Below are 27,843 nucleotides of genomic sequence, written 5' to 3'. Positions count from 1 at the left end.
TGAATCTATTCGGGAATCGGGTTCGTTCCGTATCTTGCGAGCTGTCGTCAACGCAGCGCCCTATTCGGCCCCGTATTGGGCAATACTCACCGGCGCCGTTGGTTTGATTGGTCGTGAAACTGAAATAAACCAATCAGAGTCAGAGGAGGGCGGGACTCTTGACGGGGTGTGGATTTGAAAGAAGGGCGGAGGAAGCTCTGGAAACCCTAGATGGAGGCTTCGAGTATCAATGCCATCAGAATCAAGGGATTATTTATAAATCCTTATCAATAAATTTCAGGCGACTATAATGTGAGCATTTTCATTTTAAAACGTCCTTTATTAATTTCATAAATGATATAAAACTCTCCAGTGAAAAATAACAGTGAATGCGGGTTATTTGGGTTATTTGGGTCTGCTGCCTTGCTAATGAAAGAAGGCTCCTCAGCTCGCGGTCAAAGAGTCACCAAACACGTTTCCATACGAGGTTTTGAGGAAAGTGACGTAGTTCTGCAGACTGCGGTTGGTGGAGTCCGACTGCTCCAGCCTGTCCTTCATGTTCTGCAGCTGACTCTGGAACCGACGCTCCATCTGGAGGGAAACAATAGGTGAGACACCACCGGTTGGTATGTTTGTATCCCCCCCGTCGGATGTCACGGCGTACCTCCGCCTTGCTCCGCTGCAGGTGACTCTGCTCGGTTCTGGCCCGGCTCAGCTGGCTCTGCAGCTCCAAGGCTTTGGACTGAGACGCTCTCTCTTTGGCCAAAACCCTCTGCACGCCGTCGTCCACCTGCAGGACGGAAGTCAACCGTCTGAGCAACTGAATCCTAACCCACTTTGAGCCACACCTCTGGTGTAGAAGTTGAAATAAAAGCATATTTGTTTGAGAAATCCCTCTCACATTTACTGCTTCACACAACATCAGCTCACAGGGGAATTAGATCAGATTATTGCAGTGGATCAAAAGACACAAACCTCCAGTATCCGAATGTTTACTTCCACAGATCTCTCACTATTTTTAGGCTTTCGCTTGCTGTGAAATCGATGAAAGCGGGGCGCTGAACGAGCGACTGGTCGGGACCATAACGGGGGGACAAGAGACCAAACTGACTCATCTAACTGGACGAGTGTCCTCCTGATTTGAGAGGCGGAGGGAGCGGACCTGTCTCTGTGCGTCCTCCACAGCTTGCTGCAGCTGTCTGGACACAGCGCTGCACTCGCGCGTCTTCTCCTCCAGCTGCTGCCGCACGCTGCGGACGGCCGCCTCCTTGGACGGGAGAGCCCGGGACATCTCTTGGTTTTCAAGGCGCATGTCCTCCAAACGCCTGCAACAGACGTCGGCCGTCTACGAGTTTACAAAGTGAGTCACAACGACGACAACGGGAAGCAGAGACACGGCCGCAGCTGAGAGATGACGAAACCAGGACTACAAACAGAATACAAAGCAACTCATGCCTACGAAAACCACCATGAAGAGACAGAAAGCGATCCCAAGGAGACACCGTGCCACAGAAGGAGACGTGCTCCGTCCTCGGTCTCCCGTCGCCTCCTGCAGTCCTCACCTCTCTGAGTTGTGTATCTTCTCCTTGAGAACGTTGTTCTCCTCCTGCAGCAGCAGGTTCCTCTGCTGCAGCGTCTCCAGCTGCGCTCCCTGCTGCTCCACCTGTGGAGGAACATGGAGGAGTCTCCATCAGTCCCAAGACGGAGAGACACGTGGAGCAGCAGGAGAGGTTTCCCCTTTGAGAAGCTCCGTGACTGCAGACTAAGACCTCTGCGATGGTTTCAGAGCCTCCAGGCTGAAGGTCAGGCACCTTGCGCGTGACCTCGGCGAGGGCCGAGTCGTGCTCCTCGCTCCTCCTCCGGTGGGCGTCGGCCTCCTGCTCGGCGCCCCGGAGCTGCTGCTCCGCCCTCCTCAGCCGGTCGGGCAGCGCCTCCAGCTCCCCGAGGCGACCCAGCAGCTCCCGCTTCACCCGCTCCGCCTCCACCTCCCGGCTGGCCTGCGCCTCCCGCGCCTCCTCCTGCGTGGCCTCCAGCTGCAGGCGGTTCTCCTCCGACTCCAGGCGGACCTGCTGCACCTGAGCAGAGAGGTATATATAAATACACAATCCTGAAGTAAAATCATTCAAACGTTCTATTGTTAAATCTGATGCGTCTGGATCAATATCACTGCTGCATCGTACGTCATGTTCTACATATTTCTATATCTATATTTGTACCTTCTTCTTGTATTTCTCCACCAGGTTTTCGAGCTTTCTGATGGAGGATTTGAGCAGTCGGGCTTCAGACCGCAGATCGCGGAGCTTCTCCTCGGAGGCCGTCAGCTGAGCCTGAACATGACGCATGATTAGTACCATGACACGTTCCCTTCAGCCGCCACATAGGAGGACACGAGAAGGAGGACAAAATGACCTCCATACGCCAAGCTGTCACAACGCTGAGAACTCGGGCAGATATATTTCTAACATGCAGGTTTATATACATGTGTGTATTTTATCAAAGGTACCCGGAGTCGTCGGTTGTCCATCTTGGTGGAGGCGTGTTCAGCGCTGAGGCGATGGAGGGACGAGCTGAGCTCCTCCCTCTCCGCCCGACTCCTCTCCTCCGCCGAGTGGAGCTCAGAGTTCAGCTCCGTCAGCTGGCTGTTGGGTGGAGGCAGCTACGTAAAGCTCGAGTTCCACTGCCTCCATTCAGAACTCACTTCACTGTACGGCCACACCGCTCATACACTTTGTTATTATATGACCATCTGGCTTCAACCAGATCAAATGTGAAATATGTAGGAAAATAAAAGGTAAAAGTATTTACTCGTAACTTGATAATTAAATTATGATTATTTTAAAATAAATAATTGTATCACGTTTTTTCTCTTCAATTGATAACACAGTGGTGGTATTTTTTTGGAGCCATATTAAATTATTTTTCATACAAATATGTTCTAAAAGTAATAATTATAATAATTATAAAAAAAATTAAAAATGTTTTTAAAAACCATTAAAGTATTTTCTCTTGCTTATATAATAAACTACTACGGAGGCAACATTATATTACTTTTTTTATATTTACAGAAATCTAAATTCCATCACAATGGAAGTGCTTTTTGGGTCTTTCGCGTGACGTAGTCGTCTCACACACACACACTCACAGCTTGAGAGCGGAGACGTCCTCGTCCAGCTGCCCTTTAGCCGCCTCCTCCTTGGCGTGGCGGCGGCACCAGTCGCTGGACGCACACAGAGCCTGAGCCAGCTGGGACTCCTCCATCAAACACACAAGAGGTCTCCTTATTACCCACAAACACGGTGCCTCATCCTGCTGACTCCACTGAGTCCGACTGTCTGTGCTGTAGAAGAACCCCCCTCATATGAAAGCGTCTTCAGTTATTTCTTCTCACGTGGAAGAAGACGCCCACGATGGGGACCTACTTCCAGACACTGACCTTCTCCTGCAGTTTTGCCGCGAGCTGCCCGACGGACTCTTCCGCCCTCTCGGCCCGCTGGGTCAGCAGGGTCAGCGCCTCCCGGTCCTCACGGCCCCGCCCTTCCTCCCGGGGCCCCTCCTCCTCCTCCTCCCTGCGCTGCCTCAGCGTGTGCAGCTCCTCCTGCAGAGTGTGCAGCTCCTCCTGCTGCTGCTCGTGGCGCCGCTGCATCGCCTGCTCCACACGCACGTTCATCCATCACACCTCTTATCATGCAAACATTCAACATTTGGATCTATCAAATTATTATTATTATTAGTATCTATCGTGTGAAACTTAATTGTTGCACAAAACTGCAGCACTTTGATTTAAATTTATTTTTGTAATATTTTTCTTGTAAACCGTCACTATTTTATTCATGTTGCCTTCATCATTTCTTCCCTTTATACCATTGTGCCATTGTTATGCGTCCCCACACTGGATGCCGTTTCTGATCACCGAGTAGGACAGTAGGACAGGAGGACACATCTGACCCACCTGAATCTGAGCGGCCAGCCGGAGCGTCTCCGCTTCCCTTCGGTTCAGCTCGGACTCCAGGTGGCAGCGGGTCGTCTGCAGGAGCCTCGAGAACTCCCCCGTCGTCTGCACGTTGTGCTGCCGCAGGAAGAGAAGCAGGAGGTGAGGGGGGGGTCGGGGGGGGGGGTGTTGGCCGGTTCCCTTTAGGGACACCGGATCCATACGAAGAGATGTTCAAGAGGAAGATGTGCTGTTTTAGTGAAACCTTTTCAAAGTCCAAGTGCACGGCGAGCTGAGAGGCCTCCCTCTCCTTGTTGGTGAGTTGCGCCGAGAGTCTCTGGAAGGGAAGAAGAGAGAGGAGGAGCGTCTCGCCGGACGTCTGGTACGTCTCACGCCGCCGGGGGAAAGCTACTCACGATGTTCTCTGCTTCGCAGTCGCTCAGCCTCTGCCTCAGGGCGTCTTTGTGTTCGGCCCGCGCCAGGGACTCCCTCTGGGGATGGGAGCAAACGGGAAGTGACAGACACGAGGCATTTGGACCCCTCTGGATGAGCTTCCTCCGCCTCCCGTACCTCGCTGCCGCTGCGCTCCCTGAGGAGCCCCCGCAGGCTGCGGTTTGTGTGGTCGAACATCTCCATCTTCTCCATCAGAAGCTCGCGCTGGCGCCTCAGTGAGGCCGGCTCCGCCGTAGACGGGCGCTCGTTCTGAACAGAAAGGATTAACGCAAAAACATCCGCGGGCAAAAGAAGCCGCCCCCCCAATCGACCCACACGCACCCCGGGGAGGCCGTCCATGGCTTCCTTCAGGGCCGTCAGCTGATTGGCTACGGCCACGCCGTCGATCTCTGCTTCTACCAGAGCCCTCAGGAGCACGTCCGTCCCTCGGGGGCGAGCGCCAGAATCCGGCCTGTGGGCGGAGACGCCGGGGGGCACGATAAACAACGCGATAACATATGTTAAGATGAGCTGAGCTAGAGGGAGATAAGGTGCGTTAAGATAAGCTGAGCTTAATTAAGCAAAATCCAAGCAAGCAAAATGAGGTAACTTAAGCTAAGCTGAGATACGTTAACATGAAATAAGTCTTATAATAAGTTATGATACGTTAGTTTGTAACACTAAGCTGGGTAAGTTAACATAAGATGAGATAAGATAAATTAGGACTATTTTCTATCTCTAGTGGGAATATTCACGGGATGAAGCAGAAGACATAAAGGTTGACAGATAAGATAGATAAATAATAAGACATCAAGAGGTACATTACTATGATTATTATGTATGTATACTAAGTGTTGTTGGTTGTTATATTGATGTAGCTACATGGCTACTTAAGCTTCTAAAGTCTAGAAAATAAAAACATGACTTTAGAGTGTGTTTATTGTAAGAGTCTTACTTCTTTAAATGACGCATGCTCTCTTGCTCCCTGAGGAGGAAGCTGAGGTTCTTGGTCACTGCAGCGAGCTCTTCCTCCTCTTCCTCCTCATCGTCACGCTGACCTCCGCCTCCTGACCGACGCTCTGCGCTGCTTCTCTGATCATCAGACGCAAGCAAACACAGCTCAGGCCACAACGCCTCAACCATCGACTGCCATTACCAGCAACACATTTTACATGATGTGATTCTGCTCCACTTGGAAGCCTGGCAGTGGGACGTGAGGCCTGTGAGCAGACCTGAGGCTGGAACGAGCCCACGGCTCCTCTGCAGGACGGCCTTCCTGGAGGGATCCACGGGGCGCGCGCCTTCGGCCTCCCCTCGTCTCCCCTCGCCTGGCCCCCTTTGGTCCGATGCTGCATCACAAAGGCGAAAACACAAAAAATACATTATTTAGTTTATCTATTTTTTTTTATTTAAAAAGAAAAACGTGGGAAAGGGTGGGAAAATGTTACAACGTACTAGAAATAAATCATCTTTGTACCTGAGTGCAATTTGGAGTAACGTATTTCCACTTTCTGCACATAAACAGTTTACAGCACTACTATTAATAACAAGAATAATAAACATATTAACGTTAAAGTAATTATACATCCAACTGTATATTTCTCTGGGGGTCCACAATCTATCCAGAAGTATATAAAGTAATAGAACTTAAAGTTAAACCTTTCATCACTTTCAGGACATTGTTGTCAAGTAACTCCACATTCTGATACTTCAAGTATCTTTCGTTGACTTTTGTACTTCAGCTCGAGTACTTGACCGAGTATTTGTACATTGAGGTATTTCTTACTTCTTCAACCACAGTGATGTCCGCACATATGATGTAGCAGCAGATGAAGTGCCGTCGCTCGTTTGACAGGGCGCACTAACCTGGCGGCTCCCGCTGGGACTCCTCATGTGCACGTGCACGGGTGTGGTCTCCGGCACGTGCACGTGAACCGGCCGCGGCGGAGGAGAATCCCGGGTTTTCATATCTCAACATTCAGGACCCACCACGACCCGAGCAGCTCCGGCGAGTCCGCTGCTGCCGCGCTGCCGGTCGCCTCAATCTCGGCGTTTGTCTTTGGAGCGGACGCGCGTTTCGGTCCAGGAACGACGACTCTGATTGGCTCCGTCGCAATATCTCGTTCCGTGATTGGCGGGGGTGAGTTTGAACGGCGTTGCCCGTGGTAACTACTAAAAGCGCGTTTAAACGCGCTTATTAATCCAGCTCATCACGAACAACTTTTATACAATATCTAGCTAAATACTTTATTTTATTTTTCCCTCTCGTTCGTACTCTAGAATCACCATAAAGCCTGTTTGTAACGTTAACCCAAAATGGAGGACAATGCGGCTACGATATGACGCTCAACACGTTCTGAACAGCATGAATTTGACTAATGTAAACTGAAACGTATTAGTCTATTAGAGTAAATAACAATTTCTACGCTTTGTAGTGTAGGGGAATTCGTGCAGTTAAGGGTTTTAAAATGTACTAGGAAATGATTGAGATGACCATTTCCGGTCAAAGAAACGGGCGCTTCCGGCCGTTGGTTAGCATAAGGAGCGCGCTAACGCTAACTGCCATGCCACCAACCGTCTTACGGTCACTAAACACCAACCAGTATGGACTATACGATTTATCGCTGGTCAGCCGTGTTAACATCAGGTGATGAATCTGGTGTACTTTTTAAATAGTATTTAAACTTAACGTTAATTAAAAAAAAAAAACAAGCTAGATAGGCGCATAAAAGCTAACGTGTTTAGCCTTTCTCATGCACGAGCGGGCAACAATGACGCGCCAGTGGTCGCGTGGGAGCAATAGAGCGGCAGCTACCGGGATCCTGGGCCGGAAGTCATCTCCTTGTTCCCGAGCCGGGCCGCAACGGCACCTGCCTACGGGGAACCGCGCCTCCTGGTTCCAGGTGTGACGCTCACCCTGGTGCGTAATGGTGCACAAAACGCATTCAACACACGACGCGTTTCATTAATGGGAGAAGTTTACATGGAATCGAGTCAGGCGTCACTTAAAACCACCAAATTAAAAAATGTAAAATATAGAACATATGCATGCAAACGAATCTATGCATCCACTTTGAAAACTCCCACACATGTTAATACAGTTTATTGTAACAAAGAAAGTTTTACACCTCAGATTTAAAACCGCCCCCCCCAAGCCCTGCAAAAAAGGAAGGTGATTAAATGCAACTTCTCTGAAGACAACAGGTATTTTATTTAACCTATGAAGCAGTAGGGGCCAAAATTTACAAGCTTGTTTTTTTTCCATTTTGTACTTTATTAAAAATGTCATTTCAAATCTCATGGATATCTGTAAAACAATACAATGAAAAAAAAAAAAAGTCCCATAGAAATGGTGTCAAAATAACCACTCACCAAAAAACCAACATACTCCTGCCCCCCCTAACCCTAAACATTAGTCCAAGTCCAAAAGGAATGAGCGGGTACTTGTTAACCACAAAAGGGGAAAAAAACAAAGACTTTTAAGGGATCAATGTCCCAAATGAGAAAATGAAACAGCAGACAAAGAAATTGAGGTTAACTAGCGCTGGGTCACTACAGCATGGCTTCAAGTCATTTTACCAAAACCTTTTAACAGGAGGAGATCTGTGTGAATAGTCTTCAAATTCTACTCAGACTGCAGTGCTGATTCTATTTTTATACTTTTTTTTTAATAATTATTGAGATGAGTTTGGGGATGGTACTCAGGATTCAGGGCAAAGTGCCGTTGGCCTCGGATGAGTCTAAAGAACATAACATGGCACCAACGAGGTGAAGAGGCTTCAGAATGGAAAATGAAGCACACAGATTTATATAAAAAAAAGTAATAAAAAAAAAAGTAAAACCTTTGCTCCCGAACATGAGTGGAAAAAACAAACGGGAAGTAGAAGGTTTAGGGTCTGAGCAGATGATATTATTTTAGTCGTCTTCTCCCTCGTCATCCTGAAAGAAAAAAAGAAAAATTAAAAAAAAAAAAAAAAAAAAAAAATCAGAATCGATGAAGACGAGCTTCTCTCAGCAACAACTGTTTAACCGAAGTCACTTTACCTCTCCATCTTCCCCGTCGTCCTCTTCATCCTCCTCTCCGTCTTCATCACCCTCCTCGTCTATGTCCTCCAGACCTTCCTCGTCCTCATCATCGTCCTCGCCTTCACCCTCCTCGTCGTCCATATCAGGAACCTAGAGATTAGTCGCCTTTTAGCACTTTGTCTTTCAAACGTAACGCAAGTTTCCTGGCCCGACGGATGGAGTACATTTGGGGAAAATGTGCACGCATGAAGCGAAAAAGAGGCTTGCCAATTGCAGAAAGACACGTAAGAAATGCGTCATTGGCCGGTGAACATACCAGGTAGTACTGCAGGGGGTTGGGCCAGATGTCGTCCTTGATCACCTCCCCGAGCTCGTCAGCGCCGGCGTCGGCGTGATCAGTGAACCAAGTGAAGAAGCTCTCCGGCTCTTCGTGTTGCCTCTTCCTTCCCGCTTTGTTCTGTGTCTGGCTGGAGCGTTTGGTCAGGTCCTACAAGAGAGAACGATTAACATGTCAAGATCCAACTTTCAATACGATTTAGTTTACAGCACTCGGAGAGCTACACATACCTTTCCCGATTTCCATTTGATTTCTGTCGACTTTGAAGACGGGTCTCCGCTCTCGTTCAAATGGAACTCTTTGGAAAGTAGTTTGTTTTCAAAGTACGGATTTTCATCGAAATACTAGAAGGAAGGAAGGAAATCAATACAAGACAGAGCACCTCCATGTTGTACGTACGCGGGCATCTTTACAATACTTACAAAATCTATTCTGTAGCCCGACTTGATGTCTTCAAACTCGGTCACCTCCACTCGGCTCAAGTAATGAAGCGCTTCCTCATCTTCCTCTCCCAGTAGAGCAGATACTGAGGGGTGGAAATATTACAGACGTTAGTGAGTCGTTTTCTGGGCTGTGGGAGAAAGACTTGAGTACACAGGGAGAACATGCCGACTCCACACAGGAAAGTGTCTAAACCCAGAACCTTACTGCTGTGAGAAACAGCGCTAACCACACCATCGTCCAAATTAATTAAACTTTTGTTAGAGCAAGGCAATAAAAAGTGTGTTGAATTGCTCACCTTGTGGATGGTTGACAAACGTGGTGACCCAGAAGTTTGGGATTTTGGCGATCAGTTCTGACCTCTTCTGAAAGAATGGCTGACGGAGTTTGTTGTATTTCTGTTCTACTTTGAGGATCTCCTCACTGGCTTGCTCATTCAACCTAAAAAGATAAAAAAAAATAGAAAGCAAAGTCATTTACGGAATATATGTATGCATATTAAACAGGGCTGTGATTGTGTAGATTTTCATGGCCAACTTTTGATGGAAAATCAGCAATTCATAAACTACTTTTTACCTGTCAATTTCATTTTGAACTTCATCGATGTGTTCAATAGCTTCTTGCTGCTCTTTCTCTGTGGGGAAAAAAATATATGGAAGAGTTATTTTTAATCATGTGCAACTTCAAAGTCCGGACCGATTGAAAAAAAGTCATGGATTTTATTAATAAAAAATGCGCATTAATTCGTGCACGCATGCAAAACGACGCGTGTTTAACTCGACGGATCTCTCATTGTTGCTTTTTAGTTAAATGCGCTCCCACCATCACTACGGCGCTGCTCGCGTGTGTTTACTACATTTAGTCCCGCGGGCGAGTTACGGCATCTCAGGTGAGCTTTAAGGTAACGCGCGCGGCCAATGGCTGCAGCGCGTTTCCTGCCGGCTGCCTCCGACGAGGCCGCGTGGTTTAAATGTGGGACGCGGACACAACGGGGGGGACGAGCAGGACGTTAACGGAGCCTCTTCCGCCGCCAAACCGCCGCTCGAGCCGCCAATGACGGCACGGCTGCTCCCACCGAAGGGCCGGCGGATTTAAATGCGTATCGACCAGAAACAAAACAGCCAACGTCGTGGGCTAGCGTTAGGTAACGCTACAACAACAACATTAGCGGCTAACGGCTAGCGGCTCTGAATGAAAGGGCGAAATTCCCCGAATAACAAAAGCCGCGATGGCAACGAAAATAAGAGCGGCGAATTAAATGCAATTTTAGAACGATACGCAGAGCGAAAAGCCCCCCGCGTCGCGCACGGCCAGTAGGTCGGCGGCCAACGACACAAGCGGCCACGCTGAGGATGCTAAGCTAACATGGCCGCTCAGCACCGGGGGTCTGAGCCGAACAACAGCTAGCATGCTAACCAACGCGTTAGCCGGGGTCAGCTAGCCGCCGCTGTCGACGGCCGTTGCGCTCCGCCACAAAGCGGCCGCTAATAATACACGCGTAATAGCGCCCGACGCAACATCGCGGCAACGCAAACGATGATAGAAGAAGAACGTGAAAATGGCGGTGAACAGGAGGCCGCCATTCCCCCCCCACCACCACCACCACCACCACCACCCCCTGCTTACCGGAGGTTTCGTCCGCTCCGTCATGGTTCGAGTTCAGCTCCTTTTTACTCACTTTCGCCGCCGAGGCCGACATGTTTGACTAACAGACGCTCCCGACTGAAAATAACGCGCGGCCGTGAAATCTTTCGGGTTTCTCCCCGAAAAACACAGGAAGAATTTTCGGGCGCAAAGTTCCCAGCGTGCAGAAAGCCAACAACGTGCTGCCTCTCACACGCGCGCACACACAATGTAGCTGCCGACGCGCGCTCCTTTCGTTATGAGCGCGCCTCGGCGAACGGAGGCGGGGTCGCGCTCGTGATGAAAGGAGCGCGCCTCGCCGTACGGAGGCGGGGGCGCGCTGCGCCTCTCAAAGTGGGCTTATTTGTCCATCACGCCTCTTTTTCCCCGCGTAAAACACGCACCTCGCGTGCACTAAAGCGCCGCGTGACCACATTAGTTTATTTAATTGGCGGGTTCAGTATTATTGTTTGTGCAGAATATCTTCGCACTTAAATAAAACCCGCAGGAGGAACCTCATTCTGCAGCGCAGTGCACATTAACCCGCTTAGTCTCGGGATGTCCCGGGTTTAAAGTGTTTTGATATTAAACAGCACATTTATATTTGAGGTCGTGTCCAGAAGATTGCATATTAATTTATTGTGTGTGTGTTTATATTATAGTTTTACATCTGCACTTCTCTAGTACATTGAGGTACTTTTCATTTATTTATTTTTTGCTACTTCAAACTATACTTCACAACATGTCAGAGAGGATTACCATTTACCTTTACTCAATTATTACTATTACTTTTACTCTATTGTCCAATGCGCTTATTGAAACATATTATTAATCTGCAGGCAGCTTGATTTGAGTCAAGGGAATAATGTTCAAAACGAAATATAACTTTAGAGATAAGATGAAACTGCCTTCACCCCAATGGATCTTTCTGTGCAGATTTAGCAGTACAAAAATGTGCAAATGAATAAAATACACACAAATAATATGACCAAAAAGGTTTTTAAAAATCAATACAATAAAACAGAAATGTAAATTTACTCCAAAATAATTTCGTGTTGAATTAAGCTTTGAAAAGTATTGTGATGGAGTTCATCCTAAAATTACAGTAGAATAGCAAATAACAATATAATTATAAATATATACAAACAATAGAACAAATGAACCATAATATAACATAATTTTATGTAATGTATAACAAGTGATACTAACATCTAAAGTGATTAAAATGGCATCATGATCCCATTAATCTGACATCAATTATTTTGTTTAATATTGTACTTGTATGTATATAATGTAATAATACAATCTGAGTATAAGTATGTCTGTGAACCCCCGCCCCCCCCGTCCCACCCCCTTAGTCACACGGAGAACGACCTCCCACTAAACGCTGCATGCGGGCCGGTGTCTTCCTCGTCCCGAAAAAAAGAGCAGCAGCTTTGTGTTTGTCTTTTTCAGGAAGCATGTGGCCATCCAGCGGCCAATACTGAGCCCCCCCCCAACCCCCCAACCCCCATCCTGCAGAGAGAAACCCTCTCTACTCTAGAGGAGAGAGAGAGAGAGGGAGGGAGAGGGGGGGGGGGGATTCGGTTACAGAGTAGAGGAGGACGAGGATGCAGTGGGAAGGAGATGCTGCAGAGGAGGCTGAAAACACGCCGGAGGACAGAGTGTGAGATCCAGGACTCAAGATGTAGGAGCTGCATCGTCGTCATCATCAGAGAGACACTCAGCCGCGGTGGTGGGGGGGGGGGTGGTGATCGCACCGTAACATCAGGGAGGACTTTGTGTGTTTATAGGATACAGTGAAGGTGGAGAGGTGAAACCCTGAGAAGTCCCCCCCTTCCCTCCACCTCTACGGGAGGATGAAGAACTAGCCCCCCGTGTTCAGCGTCGCTGTGAGGTCAGTGAAGTGCAGAGTCACCCCGACGCGGCTCCGCTGCCTTGTTTGTTTGTGTCTTTAGCGTCCGATCCGGGGATCGGCGCCGCGTGTTGTTGCCACTTGTTATGATAAATCAATCAGTGCCCCCCCCACCCCCGCGATGCTCGCTTGCTCCCCCGTCCCGGCTGACTCCACTCAGAGTGTGCGGAGTGAAAGTGGGGGCTTTGTCGTTATCCAGGATCAGATGTTGTCCACGGCTCAGCAGATGCTGCAGGAGAGCCGCTCAAAGATCGAGCTGATCCGCCTGCAGATCATCAGAGTCACCCAGGCGGGCGGGGGGGGCGGTGGAGGAAGCCCCGACACCCATGGAGGTCAGCGTTCAGGACCCCCCCCCTGAGGGGTTTTTATTACTCAATATGTCAGAATCTGTCTAGTTGTTGAGGTTTAATGTGAAATTAAGCGGTGATGCCGTCTTGTTTCGGCAAGTGAACCTGCAGCAGCATGACGTCATCCTCACGACTCACAACAGATCTCACAGAGAGAAGATCAAACTAACAAAATGCACAACTAAATGTAGAATCACAATCCCACGCATCACCTTTCTAACCCAGATAGATATTAAATTAGTATCGCTTTAAACAGAACTCGCATGAGGTTTGAATACCTTCAAGCAAAAAAGGAGTCGATTTAAAAATATGAAAAATGAGATGATAGATTAGAAAAAGTGAATTGCAGATTCCCTTCACTTACAATGATGAAATTAATTCAATATTTAAAACTAGACAGACGATGATAAAAGCAGAGACTTAATATCATCAAACGGCTCGTCTCCTCATTCAGCTGGAGGGATTTTCCTCCGACTCACTTTGATCCTTTTAGAGTTTCATTAACTTCAGATAAACTGAACAACGTTGTGCACATTGACTCTCTCCTCCTCCTCCACCTCCTCCTCTCTCCCCCTCTCTCCTCCTCCTCTCCTCCTCCTCTCTCCCCCTCTCTCCTCCTCTCTCCTCCTCCTCTCTCCCCCTCTCTCCTCCTCTCTCCTCCTCCTCCACCTCTCTCTCTCCTCCTCCTCCTCTCTCTCTCCTCTCCTCCTCCTCCTCCTCCTCTCCTCCTCTCTCCCCCTCTCTCCTCCTCTCTCCTCCTCCTCCACCTCTCTCTCTCCTCCTCCTCCTCCTCCTCTCTCTCTCCTCTCCTCCTCCTCCTCCTCCTCCTACTCCTCCTCTCCTCCTCTCTCCCCCTCTCTCCTCTCCTCTCTCCTCCTCTCCCCCTCTCCTCTCCTCTCTCCTCCTCTCTCCCCCTCTCTCCCCCTCTCTCCTCCTCCTCTCAGACGCTCCTCTGGACGCTCGCCTGATGGAGCTGCAGCGCTTGGTGCGGAGGGAGGAGGACGCCTTGTCTCTGGCCCGGGACGTGGTGAAGCAGCTGGAGGGGATCTCCTCTCTGGACCAGAAGGCCCTGGCCGAGGTCCAAAGACTTCTCCATACTTGTCACTGGACGGTGAAGGACACGGACCAGCCAGCGTTTCCTATTCAATAAAAGCCTGAATCAGACCCCCCCCCCCCCCCCCTCTGCCACCAGGCTCAGTCCCGGGTGCACGAGTCCTCCCAGAAGCTGGATCTTCTGCGGCTGTCTCTGGAGAGATGCACCGAGGAGAAGAACCAGGGGCCCGAGGAGGGACCCGAGGAGGGACCCGGGCGTCCCCTGTCCAGCTCGACGTCCACCGGGTCGCTCAAACCCGCCTACATGACCGGTGCGTCGCAACATGTGACATTTAACCAACTAAAATGTTCCTGCGTGGATAGAAATGTGTGTCTTTGTGGTCATTTAAGGTCTGTTTGTGGTCATTGTGAGTCTCCTGGTAATGTGTGCGATGGAGTTGTGTCTCTTTGTGGTAGTTTTGTGTCAGCTTGTAGCCATACTGTGTATATTGATCCTGCAGAGCACCGGTGCCTCTTTAAAATGAAGTGAAAAATGATGGCTGGAGATATTTTCCTTTTTGAAGAGGATCATTTAAATGTGAGGACTCCCCATACACGCGTGTGCGTGGTTTGACCGCGCGCTGACATCTGCCTGTGGATAATCACATGTAATCTGTCGCCTTTGATGATGCAACGGGGAGACAAATCCTCACGCTGAGGGACAACAGCGAGAAACCAGGACGTGAAGACGGGAGACTCGCTGAGGCCGACAAAGGAACGGTTCCGGTCAAACCGCTGTGCCCCCCCATGAGAGGGGACCCCATAAAGCCTAATTAAGCTTGAATAGAAATGAATTCTTTCATATAACTGATAAAAGGAGATATTTTTAAATATCCATGCAGCAAGTTCAAACATCTTCTTCATCATTGTTTCAGGAAGACTTGAAGTCCGACTTCTTGGATGTGAAGATTTACTGAAACCTTTGACCAGCTGGGAGCAGGAAAGCCCCCCGAGTCCCTCTGAGGAGAGTCCAGCAGCCCCCCGGGCCGAGGGACACTCCGGTACGTCGACCTCTTCCATTTTAAATATGTATAATACTTGATAATAATAATAATACTCAATGATAGTTGAGCTAGTTCTTCAAATGTTTCAATAATGTCAATCGTTGTCTAATGACACATGAGTGCATTAATAATGATTTACTTTTAATTATGTTGTTATATGTTATGTTAAATTGTTCTATGGAAACATCCCTGAAAGTTTTTAAAAAATTATATAGAAACCTATAAAAAAACATACCTTTATAAAGGGCTGAAATAATGAAATGTGATCATGAGATGTGATGTTGAGCTCGTGAACGGCAGATATCAGACCACTTTTATAGAGATTTCAATCCTCTCCTTTTTACATTACTTTACTCACTTGTATGACGTCACTTTGTTGTTTTGCTTATTGAAACTTTTTTTCCTCGTACTGGAACATGCGTGTTGTAAAGTATGAAATCCTTGTCTAAAGGTCAATCTAATATCAGCATTTTATTACATTATATCTTCAGCCAGTGATGTCGTGAGTCGACTTTTCTAAATGGCACGACATTTCCTCTCCAACAGAGAAGACGTATGATGAAGATTGCGAACGTGGTTTAAGTTTGCAGGTTGAAAGGAGGACGCTTTATTCATGGAGACAAACAAAGGTTTTATTCCAGTTTGCTTTGTTCAAAGAGACGTTTTTCCCAGCAGATGGTGGAGATCAAACCAGATTAAAAAGTAAAAGTCAGTATTTGATTTACATTCATCAGGTGGATCAGGTGGAGTTTTATTGGTTGGACTTACAAATATGTAAAGAGGAAAAGCAACTACAGAGACACAAAATGACTACAAAGAGACATAAAATGACTACAAAGAGACATAAAATAACTACAAAGAGACATAAAATGACTACAAAGAGACACAAAGTGACTACAAACAGACAAAATGACTACAAAGAGACATAAAATGACTACAAATAGACACAAAGTGACTACAAAGAGACAAAGTGACTACAAATAGACAAAATGACTACAAATAGACATAACATGACTACAAATAGACACAAAATGACGACAGAGAAAGAAAGAAAGAGAAACACAAAGAGACACAAAACATCTTTACATCTCACTTTCTGGAGTTGATCAGCCTCAGAAAGGCTTTGTGTGTCACAGCAGGGATGGGATGTCTTTTTCTATGTCCTCCTTCGTCCCATCAGAGGAGGTGGGTGCGGTGCTCCGGCTGGACGGCCGGGTGGTCGGTCGGACGCGCTGGGCTGCCGTCAGCAGGCTGACCTGGGATCAGACCTTCTGCATCCAGCTGGAGCGGGTGAGTCATTAAAGCAGAGCAGAAGAGATCTTAAACTTGTTTGTTGTTTTGGAAAATTTAATAAATAGTTTATTTGTCATTGGAACTTTTGTATAAACCATGAGGCCATGAAAATCACATTTTAGAGGTTTTTATCTGCAAAAAGTTGTTGGAGAAACTAAATACGTCGAACAAATGCTGAACAAAAGATGTGACGGAGTAGAAAAGTACCTGTCGTACTTTAACGCATTACACGGGACGTGCACCCATCGTTGGTGCTCTGGACAGGTGTGAAGATTGAAGGTCTCTGCTCTGCTTCGACACGTGAAGGGGCGCGGGCGCGTGCGCGTGCAGCAGCGCCTCTCACGAAGTGCGTGTCGTCCAGAAAGTCAGTCGCGCGCAACTTTTTCGGTTTGGCCTCTTGCCTCGCTGTAATTGGCCGGAGCTCGTTTGCCTTCTGACGTCACTTCCGGCCCCTTTTTCTACTTCGCGCCGTTCAATGATACTCGAGTGCGCGGAGGATAATCGATACATGTACATGCATGTGAGTTATAATCACGGCGGACGTCTCATTAAGGAGGACGCTGCCGAACAGAACCGTTCTGGTGACTCTTCTTCTGCTTTGTAATCGGGAGTATTGAGGCTGCGATGTCCGCCACTGTTCTTCTTCTTCTGTTAGTTTAATGGCGGGCCAGTGACGGTGCGCACTGCCCCCCCTGGACCGGAGGGTGTAGTGCAAGTGTGTGTATCAATTAACCTATTTAAGTCCCTATTTTCAGACACTATGTTCTTATTTTAAAATCAAGCTTTTGAGTTTACAGAATCATTACAAATGAATTATTTTGAGATTATACATTTTTATTTTTTGTTACTAGGTAACTTTATTGAGATGTGAAATACCTGCAGTTCACCTAATCTCATCATTTAATGTAGTGGTTACAAAAACAACTTGGAGACATCTAACAGCGATGCTCAATTAAATAAACAGAAAACAACAACTCTTACCGGTTTTTAATTGGTGTTCGTTGATTAGGCTCGGGAGCTGGAGGTCGCGCTGTTCTGGCGGCATCGGGGGGCCATGTGCGCGGTGAGGTCCCTGCGGCTGGAGGAGATGACGGACCACCTGGGCCCCAGCCGGGGGATCAGGCTGGAGCCCCAGGGCCTCGTCTACGCGGAGGTACCAGAGGGGGAAATGGTTACAAACGTTCTTCAAGGGAGAAATGTTTCATTTATTGTTTAATATCACCCTGTGGACCACCAGAAGCTATTGTGATAAATATATTTATTTATTATGTATTGATAATGTTTCACATGACGAAATACCCTAAATTGAGTTCGTGAAATTTTGTTTTCATCAAGATTAAGTATTAATGAAAAAGCCCGTTTTCACAAATATTTAACTTTGAACCTGACGAAATAGACTTAAAAGACAAACAATATACAGGTAAAAATTATAAACATGATAATTGAACTTATATATATGAGTAAAATGGTTTTGTTATAAAATATAACATATAGCATATTAATAACTTATGAATAAAAAAAGCTTGGTTTTGCCACGTTTAACTCTTCTTAAAGGGACAGTGTGCAGGATGTATGTGACACCTAGTGGTGAAGACGTAGAATGCAGCCAACCTGTGAGGGAGAACTATGGCTAAAGTCAGAAAAATACAACTTGTGCATCTGTGTATAAACACAACGTCCAAACTAAAACATAAATACTTTTTATCGTGGATTTCTCAGCTTCGATTCGTCGACGCCGTCGTAGAAAGGCAGCCGAAACTGAGACGTCAGCGATGCATCTTCACCAAGGAGAAAGGTAACGCGACAAACAAACACTTTGTGTCCGTGCTTCTGTTTCTCCATGTGTAACCCCAAACCTCCACCCCTCCTCCACCTCCCCCCCCCCAGGGAAGAACTTCCTCCGAGCGGCCCAGATGAACATGAACTTTGACACGTGGGGCCACCTGATGATGAGCGTCCTTCCTCGCTACGGCTCCTTCACCACCTTCAGCTCCTCCCTCTACGCCACCCCCGACCCGTCGGCCGACCACGAACAACGTCCCGCGGAGGCGGAGCCTGAACGCACCGCCCCAGTTCAAAGGTCAGAGACACTTGTTTTTTAACCACTAATGATTGTTTTAACCCTGAGGGAATCTGTTTATTATTTTCTCCATTAATTGATTTAGTTTATAACCATATTGGGAAATTATAACATTATTTCTAAAACATTAACATTATTACGTCTGCAACAATCACATTTTCTTCTCACAAGTGAAAAATCACATAAATCATTGGAAATAGTTTCAAAAAAAACTAATTGATTGTTTTGTTCTGTTCAGCTGCTCTCTTATAAACCGTTTTGCAGTTTATTTAATATAAAAAGATCTTATTTTTAGTTCTTCTGTATTAAAGTAACTAAAGCTGTCAGATAAATGTAGGGAAGTAAGACAGAAGAATGTTTCTGTCTGAAATGTGTAATGTAAGTACAAGTACCTAAAATGAGTAAAATTAAGTGTTCGCAAACATTTAATTCAATATGTATATTGATACGCCATTTTTTGTTTGCTTCTTTTTTCGTCTTCGTTCTCCAGCAGCGGAGCTCCAGAGACCCCAGTCGGGTTCCCTGAGGATCGCCCACCTCCTGAGGAGGACGACGCCCTCGACCTCCCCGCAGCGCGCCAAACATCGCCAACGTCCACCGCGCCCCAAATACTGGTACTGATTTAATGCTTTTATCCAGATAAATATATAATATACGACAGCACAGCTAAATGCTAATTAGTGTATTTCTGTTATTATTATAATCACACGGTTCAGCAGATGCGTGTTGTGGAGTAACAGTAAAATAGTTCCCCATAAGACGCAGCGGAGTAGAAGCATGCAGAAGCATAAATAGAGAAGCAGAAGATGTTTTTTGTGTTTTTCGCCTCCTGCTGCACAGTAAACTGTTTTAAACTTTGTCTCCATTCACAGTCGCCCATAAACGACACAGAAGGAAGCGAAGACCTGCCTGCATCTGCTCTAAAGTACACAACTACACATGTACACAGGTATTCATCTATTGTACTGTGAAAGTTAAAGAAGTAACGAGTGACGCTTCATTTATTCCCCCCCCACAAGGATGCAGAAGGAAGATTTCAAATACATCTCTGTGCTGGGCAGAGGCCACTTTGGGAAGGTAAGAAGTTCAGCGTGTTCTTTAATCTTCTTTAACGTCTTCTTGTCGTGTTTGTCGTCTTCAGCCGTTTGCTTTGCTTCCTGTTCAGGTGCTGCTGGCCGAGTTCAAGAAGACAGAAAAACTTTACGCCATCAAAGCCTTGAAGAAGAGAGACATCGTGACCCGCGATGAGGTGGACAGGTGAGCGGAGGGGACGAGACACAGTCCTTCAATTGACGCCTGCGTATAAGTATTACACAGTGTTCAGACAGTTAGTAACAGAACCCTAAATGCTTCACTGTGGACCTTTAGATTTGATTATTAGTCGACTTTTCAAACTGCATTGAACAGCATGAAAATCTATTGGATTCCTCATTCACGCTTTAAGCTGAAAGTGAAGCAGTATTTCCGGTCTGAAGCGGACTTTCCTTCTGCAGCCTGATGAGCGAGAAGAGGATCTTCGAGATGATCAACGCGTCCAGACACCCGTTCCTGGTGAGCCTGCACGGCTGCTTCCAGACCAGCGACCACGTCTGCTTCGTCATGGAGTACCTGCCCGGAGGAGACCTCATGATCCACATCCACAACCACGTCTTCAGCGAGGCCCAGACCCGGTGCGTCCTCGTTGGTCCACAGGCGTTTAACTGAAGTTCCGAATTTAAACGTCCTGTGAGGAACTTTTAACTGGCTGTTAAACGGTTTTGATTTAATACTGATGCTTCTAAAGGATCTTTATAAGTAAACCAGGAGAACCAGAACCAGGACTGAGAGGGTTTCTAAAGAGACCCTGTTGCTTGGAGACACTACCGCTTTAGTCCACAGGGGGCGACACAAGCCCACAAAATAAAAGCCCCTCGTAGAACAACTTTTAGTTACTAATTTGGAGCTAAATATTGTTCTCTTTTCTCCAGTTCATTTTTTAGACATTAGTCCATCTACATATTTTGATTATTTCTGCAAAAAAAATCAGATAATAAATTATAATGTTTTATTATAATTATATTAAGATGCCCAGCACTTTATAAAGTAATGAGCTAAAATTCATATCAAATAATCTAATATATAAGATAAGATTCTTAAATGGTCCATTGTGCATGATGATCACTTTTAATATTGTAACTTTTGTATACATGTATATTAAGTATATTTTAATGCAGCTAAACCTTTACATTGTAGTACTTTTTCACCAAGAATTGTAATTAAATTTTTCTTCTACAGAGTATTTAAATTATTTAAATACTTTGTATTGAACCTCTAAAATTAAGATGTATTGTTCATATCTTTCAAATTATGTTTTAATATTCAAGCTGGACTTTTCTTCTATTTGGTATTTATGTTTCTTGATGTTCGCAATGCTTGCATTTCTTTTTTTTATGTAATAAGACTAAAGTAAATCCCTTGAACCGTACATGAAAACACAGTGTGGTGATATAATGAAGACCAATAACAAGGTGAAAACCTGCTTGCAGGTTCTACTCGGCGTGTGTCCTGCTGGGTTTAGAGTTCCTCCACCTGAATAAAATCATCTATCGGTGAGTCGCAGCGTTCTGCAGAAGTCGCTGAGCTTCACCTCGGCGCTAAAATGTCTGTGTGTCTTTAGAGACCTGAAGCTGGACAACCTGCTGATGGATGCAGACGGATTCATAAAGATCACAGACTTTGGGCTTTGTAAAGAAGGTGCGTTCATTCAGCTTCTACTTCCTGTGTTGGGATTCGTTCTCTGTGGCTTTATGACACAATTCAACGATCGCGCTCATGTTATCACCCACTGAGCCTCACTCAGACCTCCTCCCGGGTCGACGCGCGATGACTCTCCTGGCACCCTTTCTGCAGGGATGGGTCACGGAGACCGGACCTCCACCTTCTGCGGCACTCCAGAGTTTCTGGCTCCCGAGGTCCTGACGGACGACGACTACACCCGAGCGGTGGACTGGTGGGGGATGGGGGTCCTCATCTTTGAGATGCTGATAGGAGAGGTTGTTGGCGACCCTCGGTGTTCCTTTCGCTTGAGTTGAGTCAGTCCGTTCCCTGACCCCCCCCCCCCCCTCGCCTCTCTTCTAGTCTCCGTTCCCCGGCGAGGACGAGGAGGAGGTGTTCGACAGCATCGTCAACGACGATGTGCAGTATCCCGGCTCTCTCCCCCCCGACGTCGTCTGCATCATCCAGAAAGTAAAAACCATCATGAAATAATGCTGACATTATTTGACATAGTTGTAACCGGCTTCAGTTGGAATATGAAATAAAACGTTTCCGTGTCGAATGTGTTTGACGTAATGACGTCATCATGGAGCTCAGTGGGCCTGTGATTACTGCTTTGACTCCTTCATTTCAACGTCACACATTTATTAACCTGCAGCTGTTGAAGAAGAATCCTCTGAAGAGACTCGGAGCCGGAGAGAGAGACGCCGCCGAGCTCAAAGGGGAGAAATTCTTTGAGGTCAATAACTTTATTCAGACTTTAAATAAATGTTTAACGTCCAAGCTCCGAGTAAAAGCATAGAAACGTTCTCATCGTCTCGCCTCCGCCCTGCAGAGCATCGACTGGGAGGCGCTGCTGGCCAAGAAGGTGACTCCGCCCTTCCTGCCGTCCATCAAGGAGTCTGTGGACGTCGGCAACTTCGACAGCGAGTTCACGCGCCTGCAGCCCGTCATGACGCCGCCCGCCAAGCCCTTCGTCCTCTCCGCCGAGCAGCAGGGGGCCTTCGCCGACTTTGACTTCTGCGCCGTGCACGGCTGAAGGGGTTTGGGGGAGGGGGGGGGGGGGGGACCAGAGCGGGAAGAGAGGTTTCGTTTTGGAGAACCATATTTCAAGTATCCTTTAATCAGTTTATTTAATTCAGAACATTTACAAGTTTGGTATGTTGACGTATTAATTAATCAATCGGCATCTAATCGCCGACCAATTAAAGTCCCAGATCAAGAACCTAACTGCAACCAGGAGTGTGACACATTTAAACTTCTTTTGAACGTCACTCTATTATAACTTTTGGAGTCTATAGACTAAACGAAGGTTCTGAGTGTCATTAATCGTCCTGTGCAGAGAGTTAGATGAGTGATGCCGGTAAACACAAGGCTACTGGTTAGCTTAGCCAGTTAGCTAGCCCCCGCTAGCGGTTTCCCCCATTTCCAGACTTTATGCTAAGCTAAGCTACTGGACTGCCGACGGTAGGTCCATGTGTGAACAGACAAAGGAGATGCAACATTATCTCCTCACAAAGTCCCACTTTGTCAACGTATTCCATTAAAAACTAGAGCAGAACTAAAGCTGTGAGAACGCCGTGAATTCTAAAACTCAAACTACGAGCCTCACGAGGACTCATTTCTTCTAAGGCTGGTCTTGAAAGCATCACTTTGAGTACTTCCTGTTTGATCAGCGCTCTGCAGGCGATGCGTGAATGGTCCCACCGGTCAGCAGCCGATCGGCGAACAACCAAACCAGGCGGCGTCCCGAGCAGAAGGGATGTGCTCTCTGAGGAGAATGTAATCATGAGCTCTGGTCAGCGAGCTAAAGTCACTGACCGATTATCTACTGGATGGACTTTTAAAGTTAAAAACATAGTAAAACACGTGTTGAATGGACTTGTTCGAGCAGCCTGAGTGCCGCGGACGTTCAGCTTGCTTCGTGGCCTTTTGCTCATTCTACACTTGTTTTAAGATACGTGTCCTTAGGTACCGTTTGTGCTGCCGCCTCTATGCATCACTGTGACAGGCTCCGCCCACTGCCTTGACCACACCAAGCTAACGAGAAGCTAACCCGCTTCATGGGGACGAGCCTTGATTCTTAAAGTCTGATGTGATCAGTCGACACTCGGCCAGCTGCTCTCTGTGGACATGCATGAGATACATATATATATATATATATATACAAAAGAGAAGCCATAGAAAATCTAGCATAGCCATAATAGAGACAAATAGCTGTATTTTGTATTTAGCAAATCATATTCTGTTATACTAAAGCTTTATGATGTCAACACAAGAAGAAGAGGAAGATGATCAAGTATTTCCTTCCATTACGTTTTAAACTCATAATGGAAGGAGCATGGAGAGCACTTTAACAGAGCAACTTAACACCAAATCCACCTTGTAGAGTCATTTAATCATTCTATTAATCACCCCAGTCCACGGTTTATTGTTCACAGCAGTTCATTTTTTTAAGAGAAATATTGAGTAGATCTAAAAGAAATCTGTAACATCTTCTTGTATATACCCCGCCCACAAACTACAACGTCACGCCCCCAATGTACAATACAACGCCCCCAAAGTACAATGCAACGCCCCCAAAGTGCACTGCAACGCCCCCAAAGTGCAATGCAACGCCCGGCCAAGTGTTTACAACCTCCTGACCGACTGCCAAGGACTCTGGAGTCTGAGGTGAGATCCCACAGTGGCTGAGGCGCTCTGATCTGAGTGTGTGTGTTTTTGGTTTGGAGTCGTTGTAAAGTCATTTTCGCATAGACTTCTATGGGACCAGAGGAGTCGCCCCCTGCTGGTCACTACACAGAATGCAGCTTTACCACATGGCGCTTCATGAGGTCCTCGTCTGATCAAGAGCTCTGATTTGAGTTTTTTCAAGGTGTGTCATGGTGTTAAACTGCTCTTTAAAGAAATAGGCTGAAAGTAAAAGGTTAAAAAGTGAGCATTGTATTGTGCTGAAGTGTCCCTGAGCAAGGCACTGAACCCTCCACCTGTGTGGGTGGAGGCTTTATGAATAAAAGGGGCAGTGGGGATTTAGCTCCTGTAGCACTTTGAGTTTATGCTGCTGAATATTACATGTTATTTGTGTGTCAGTACTGTAATTATGTGTGTGAAGCATCCAGAGGAGGAACATCTGTACAGAAGAACAACGTGCATATCATCACTGTTTTAATGTCAATAAATACAAAGTGAAAAAACACAGTAAACAAAAGAGTTGTAAAATAATTGCTGAGAAGATTATTCTAAACATTTTTAAAAATGTATCACCGATCAAATTCAATAATACAAAAGACATAAAGGCCCTTAGTGTTATAATGTGGAGGTCACTGCTCTCACGAGGCAACAGAGGAGAAGGTGACTCACACCTGAGAGAGAAAGACGCAGCCGTTTTATCTTCTTATCTTAAATTCTTTCAACAAAACTGCCTGAAAATACAGTTTTTAAGATAAAATACATTTCTGTGTTTTAAATGTCACCTCATGGAAAAGGGTCTCCGGTTGCTGCTAACAGATACGCTAGGACGAGAGTTCAGCAGCTCAGATAGTTTGAAGTACATTTGAATGAGCTACTTCTCTGTGGTCGTTGTTCTACAACAGGAACTAGACCGAGTTCTGCCCGGTCCAATTACTGGTTCCCAATGCAACGACTTCAGCTCCTCATCAGCCAGTGAAATTAACAGCTGAGCTGATGTTGATTCTCTTAGATGACTAAATTAAATAGGCTATAATATGGATGTTGTGAACTGTTGTGATCTGCAAATACTACAGGGAGGAAATCACCAGCGGTTCAAGAAGTTCTCAGATCCGTTGAATAAATACTGTTGATCTTTTTTTAATCTTGGTCTTCTAACGGAATCAACTTGAAAAACAAAACAAAAAAAAACTTAATTTGGTGCCAGGCCCAAACAAAAGCCCCTCTGGTTCGTCCTCTGAGGACCACCAACGTCCTTCTAAACCTCTTTTCCTGTGGGATGAAGCGGCGTCGGGGTCCGGTATAATAAATCTGGTCTTCAGACGGAGTTGGGCACGCCGGCGTCCCGCGCTGCCGCCCCGCACGCGCAGAAGAAGTCCCACAGGTTGCAGAGCAGCCCGCGGTCAAACGGGCTGCGCTCGTCCGCGCGGTTCTTCAGGTAGGAGACGCGGTGGCGCGACACGAACTCCCAGGTGGTGCAGTTGACGGAGGCCAGGTAGAGGTGGACGCCCAGCAGAAGCAGCACCACCGCGGAGAAGACGCCGAGGACGGCCAGCGCCGCCAGCAGGAAGCAGTTAGCCCGGAGCCAGAGGTCCCAGGAGGCGCCGGGGGCGAGGCCCGAGCTGGAGGAGACATCTCATGATTACGAACAAGGATTAAGACGCCCTTCAGATGACTGTTGATAATCGTACACGTTGTCCTCCCCACGGGGCCTCTGAGCACTCGTTTGGACAGCCAGCTTCTTCTGGTTCATACACACAACAATAGATGACACAATGTCAGCACGTGACTCACAGGGCGACGCGCAGCGCCCACAGCAGCGCCAGCAGCTGCACCAGCAGGTACACGAGGAACCAGCGGTGGTTCCGCTCGCCCACGCAGTTCTCCATCCAGGGGCAGTGGTGGTCGAAGCGCCGCACGCAGCGCTGACACGTCTGACAGTGCTTCGCTCTCATTGGCTGCTGCTTGGAGGGGATCGGGGGAGGGCGAGGGAGGTCAAAGCAGAGTTAATGGATATATGCAATATATATTCTTTTGATTGAACTCAATTTTCCTTGTTGTCACATCTAGATGTCGCCAAAGATTATTACAACAAAGACGATTGAACGACCAACTTGTGTTAGATTTCAGACTTGTTGGCGGCCGGTTACCTGCAGCAGGCAGTATCCACAGCGCCGCGGCCGAGGGGTCGAGGACTGAGGAATCATGGACTCCTCCTCACCGGAAGCCTGAACGCAGCACAGAGCGCCGAGGGTCAGATACGCAGCGTGACCTTCGCGCGCTCCGCGCACGGCGCGCGTTGGAGCGAGTTACTAACAATCACATGAAGTCAATCGATGCAACAGCACGCTGCACGTTTGTAGGTCAGCTCCTCCCGCCGAGCTGCAACGTGACTTTAGAACGCGTGACACGAGAACAAGATGTGGCGTCGCTTTGACAGCAGCGCGCGGCTGAAAGCACAAAGAGGCTTTTTGGGGGGGGAGAAGCTCCAGCGTCTGAGGACTGGGACTCACCTGCTGAACAGCAACGGGGCGACAAACAGAACCACGCATCTCTAAACCGCCTTGGTTTGTGCAGTGAAGTTCTTCTCACCTTGGTGCTGTCGGAGAGAACGAAGCCAGGGTCCATCAAGGAAACGGCAAAGTAGAAGAGCACCGACAGCATGACCAGGAGGAAGAAGAGAACCGGCAGCAGCAGCTCTCCCCGCTCCTCACACCGCCGCAGATCTACACACACACACACACACACACACAGGTTATAACACTACAACCACCAAACACCAGGACAAGGAGCTGTCATATATAATCATATGCAAGGGTTTTATTCTGAAAAATGTAACAACAAATAATAAAGTAGTTTTGTTTCGTGCCAGTTTCTTTTCGGCTGTAGTTTGTAAAGCTGTAAAGATTCTATAATATGAAACCTTTGGTATGAATTAATTTACAGGACAGTTTCTACCGGTAAAACTGAAACAAGTTAACTACTAGTTAAGTAGTTTTAAGTTACAGTGAAATGAATGTATTTAGTTCAATTATTTACAGAAATGTATTCTAAGGAATTGGGAGTGCTTTTGCTTTAATCAAACTTAAATATTCTCACTTTGTTGAACCCTGAACACATCGGAGGAGACGCCTGAGCGTCGGTCACGTGACCTGCAGCCCCGGTACGTTACCGGTGACGAGGGGGACTCACCGGTGTCATGCAGGAACAGAATGAGGGTTATGACCCAGGTGAGCAGGGTGTGCGAGGCCCGAACCAGAAACCCGCTGCGAAACATGTTCTGAACCATTTTCAACGTCTTCCGTTAGCACCGTTGCTAACTAGCTAGCCTCGCTAGTGACATCACACCACAGCGGTGTTATGACGATAAAACCAATAACATAAAGACCAAATGCATTTTGGTTATGTTGGAAATATCAGTTGATATTTAAATGCTTATATTTAAGTCCCCGTGTAGAGTCACAAAGGCCTTTCTTCCGCCCTGATGGGGCGCTTCCTTGTTGTGCGACGGGAACCCGCGCAGCTCAAAAGAGGCGAATTGAAAAATCAAACCAGTAGTACGAAATGAAAAATGTTTGAATAATCATTAGAATCGTAAATTCTTGATTTACCTCTAAATAGTTAGGTTTGAAGTAGCATAGAAATACAAACAAAACAGTACAAATACCCCAAATGTGCAATTAATCTTAAATGCCTTTCAAGCTCCGACATTTAATGTCATATAACTGTTTACTACTCAGCATAATCCATTGTTTAACAAAAAAATGCTACAGCAATCAGAACATAATTCAAATGCAGCTAAATGTCAGTTATATCTTTACTTGAAAGTTGTCATAAACAAAAAACAGCGTCGAATGAGACACTTGAGTGGCGAGCGATGTTACTCGCTAGCAGATTATCACTA

At 46.8% G+C, this 27,843-nt stretch overlaps 4 protein-coding genes and 1 long non-coding RNA gene across 17 annotated transcripts; 1 reads left to right on the top strand and 4 right to left on the bottom strand.

Annotated features, from left to right (window-relative positions):
* Positions 1-298: 298 nt before the first annotated feature.
* LOC120830149 (outer dense fiber protein 2) lies at positions 299-6,456 on the bottom strand. Of its 8 annotated transcripts, none has more exons than XM_078086356.1 (17): positions 6,206-6,456; positions 5,572-5,688; positions 5,295-5,431; positions 4,682-4,811; positions 4,478-4,609; positions 4,324-4,398; positions 4,173-4,244; positions 3,929-4,045; positions 3,413-3,625; positions 3,122-3,231; positions 2,483-2,618; positions 2,196-2,306; positions 1,791-2,054; positions 1,542-1,642; positions 1,142-1,324; positions 644-769; positions 299-570 (listed from the first exon to the last, which is right to left on the bottom strand). In XM_078086356.1, exons 1-16 carry the CDS (start codon positions 6,305-6,307, stop codon positions 691-693), a joined length of 2,079 nt encoding a protein of 692 aa, XP_077942482.1. In that variant the 5' UTR covers positions 6,308-6,456; the 3' UTR covers positions 299-570; positions 644-690. The 8 variants fall into 8 exon arrangements, with proteins under 8 accessions (XP_077942482.1, XP_040050577.2, XP_077942479.1 ...); XM_040194643.2 differs by having other exon boundaries at positions 1,142-1,304; XM_078086353.1 differs by having other exon boundaries at positions 1,142-1,304; positions 3,929-4,033; positions 6,206-6,400.
* LOC120830150 (serine/threonine-protein kinase N2) lies at positions 6,261-24,459 on the top strand. 5 transcript variants are annotated; one of them, XM_078086362.1, is made up of 22 exons: positions 6,261-6,479; positions 12,222-12,453; positions 12,560-12,663; positions 12,881-13,013; positions 13,973-14,106; positions 14,221-14,392; positions 15,000-15,121; positions 16,305-16,414; positions 17,427-17,570; positions 18,137-18,212; positions 18,305-18,497; positions 18,991-19,111; positions 19,370-19,422; positions 19,517-19,574; positions 19,663-19,754; positions 19,991-20,167; positions 21,023-21,085; positions 21,154-21,230; positions 21,387-21,529; positions 21,615-21,722; positions 21,910-21,990; positions 22,087-24,459. In XM_078086362.1, exons 6-22 carry the CDS (start codon positions 14,283-14,285, stop codon positions 22,288-22,290), a joined length of 1,932 nt encoding a protein of 643 aa, XP_077942488.1. In that variant the 5' UTR covers positions 6,261-6,479; positions 12,222-12,453; positions 12,560-12,663; positions 12,881-13,013; positions 13,973-14,106; positions 14,221-14,282; the 3' UTR covers positions 22,291-24,459. The 5 variants fall into 5 exon arrangements, with proteins under 5 accessions (XP_077942488.1, XP_077942487.1, XP_077942486.1 ...); XM_078086361.1 differs by having other exon boundaries at positions 18,988-19,111; XM_078086360.1 differs by having other exon boundaries at positions 14,996-15,121.
* seta (SET nuclear proto-oncogene a) lies at positions 7,593-11,198 on the bottom strand. The gene is made up of 8 exons (XM_040194678.2): positions 10,770-11,198; positions 9,720-9,777; positions 9,442-9,584; positions 9,125-9,228; positions 8,933-9,046; positions 8,682-8,852; positions 8,384-8,515; positions 7,593-8,278 (listed from the first exon to the last, which is right to left on the bottom strand). Exons 1-8 carry the CDS (start codon positions 10,840-10,842, stop codon positions 8,255-8,257), a joined length of 819 nt encoding a protein of 272 aa, XP_040050612.1. The 5' UTR covers positions 10,843-11,198; the 3' UTR covers positions 7,593-8,254.
* Positions 15,731-17,070, bottom strand: LOC144386245 (uncharacterized). Its single transcript, XR_013451935.1, has 2 exons — positions 16,625-17,070; positions 15,731-16,405 (listed from the first exon to the last, which is right to left on the bottom strand). It is a non-coding gene; the product is annotated as an uncharacterized LOC144386245 (long non-coding RNA).
* Positions 24,400-27,748, bottom strand: LOC120830177 (palmitoyltransferase ZDHHC12-B). Of its 2 annotated transcripts, none has more exons than XM_040194682.2 (5): positions 27,132-27,748; positions 26,532-26,665; positions 26,090-26,167; positions 25,734-25,900; positions 24,400-25,561 (listed from the first exon to the last, which is right to left on the bottom strand). In XM_040194682.2, exons 1-5 carry the CDS (start codon positions 27,226-27,228, stop codon positions 25,258-25,260), a joined length of 780 nt encoding a protein of 259 aa, XP_040050616.1. In that variant the 5' UTR covers positions 27,229-27,748; the 3' UTR covers positions 24,400-25,257. The 2 variants fall into 2 exon arrangements, with proteins under 2 accessions (XP_040050616.1, XP_040050615.1); XM_040194681.2 differs by having other exon boundaries at positions 25,734-25,903; positions 27,132-27,448.
* Positions 27,749-27,843: the final 95 nt, after the last annotated feature.

This window comes from Gasterosteus aculeatus, chromosome 13 (assembly GCF_964276395.1).
Source record: "Gasterosteus aculeatus chromosome 13, fGasAcu3.hap1.1, whole genome shotgun sequence".
NCBI classification, from domain to species: domain Eukaryota; kingdom Metazoa; phylum Chordata; class Actinopteri; order Perciformes; family Gasterosteidae; genus Gasterosteus; species Gasterosteus aculeatus.
This window is presented reverse-complemented; position numbering and strand designations above follow the sequence as displayed.

What these genes read in the sequence shown, in the direction of transcription:
- LOC120830149 (XM_078086351.1), bottom strand. Translation starts at nt 6,307, where the DNA reads ATGAAAACCCGGGATTCTCCTCCGCCGCGGCCGGTTCACGTGCACGTG. An exon ending in TGCACTTGGACTTTGAAAAG is followed by an intron (nt 4,046 to 4,172) that starts GTTTCACTAAAA and finishes TTCCTGCGGCAG; the next exon opens with CACAACGTGCAGACGACGGG. An exon ending in GGCTGGCCGCTCAGATTCAG is followed by an intron (nt 3,626 to 3,928) that starts GTGGGTCAGATG and finishes CGTGTGGAGCAG; the next exon opens with GCGATGCAGCGGCGCCACGA.
- seta (XM_040194678.2), bottom strand. Translation starts at nt 10,842, where the DNA reads ATGTCGGCCTCGGCGGCGAAAGTGAGTAAAAAGGAGCTGAACTCGAAC. An exon ending in GTTCAAAATGAAATTGACAG is followed by an intron (nt 9,585 to 9,719) that starts GTAAAAAGTAGT and finishes TTATCTTTTTAG; the next exon opens with GTTGAATGAGCAAGCCAGTG. An exon ending in GTTTGTCAACCATCCACAAG is followed by an intron (nt 9,229 to 9,441) that starts GTGAGCAATTCA and finishes TCCACCCCTCAG; the next exon opens with TATCTGCTCTACTGGGAGAG.
- LOC120830150 (XM_040194647.2), top strand. Translation starts at nt 12,887, where the DNA reads ATGTTGTCCACGGCTCAGCAGATGCTGCAGGAGAGCCGCTCAAAGATC. An exon ending in GCAGAGGCCACTTTGGGAAG is followed by an intron (nt 19,575 to 19,662) that starts GTAAGAAGTTCA and finishes CTTCCTGTTCAG; the next exon opens with GTGCTGCTGGCCGAGTTCAA. An exon ending in CTTTGGGCTTTGTAAAGAAG is followed by an intron (nt 21,231 to 21,386) that starts GTGCGTTCATTC and finishes CCCTTTCTGCAG; the next exon opens with GGATGGGTCACGGAGACCGG.
- LOC120830177 (XM_040194681.2), bottom strand. Translation starts at nt 27,228, where the DNA reads ATGGTTCAGAACATGTTTCGCAGCGGGTTTCTGGTTCGGGCCTCGCAC. An exon ending in TTCTCTCCGACAGCACCAAG is followed by an intron (nt 26,168 to 26,531) that starts GTGAGAAGAACT and finishes TGCTGCGTTCAG; the next exon opens with GCTTCCGGTGAGGAGGAGTC. An exon ending in TGGGCGCTGCGCGTCGCCCT is followed by an intron (nt 25,562 to 25,733) that starts GTGAGTCACGTG and finishes TGTCTCCTCCAG; the next exon opens with CTCGGGCCTCGCCCCCGGCG.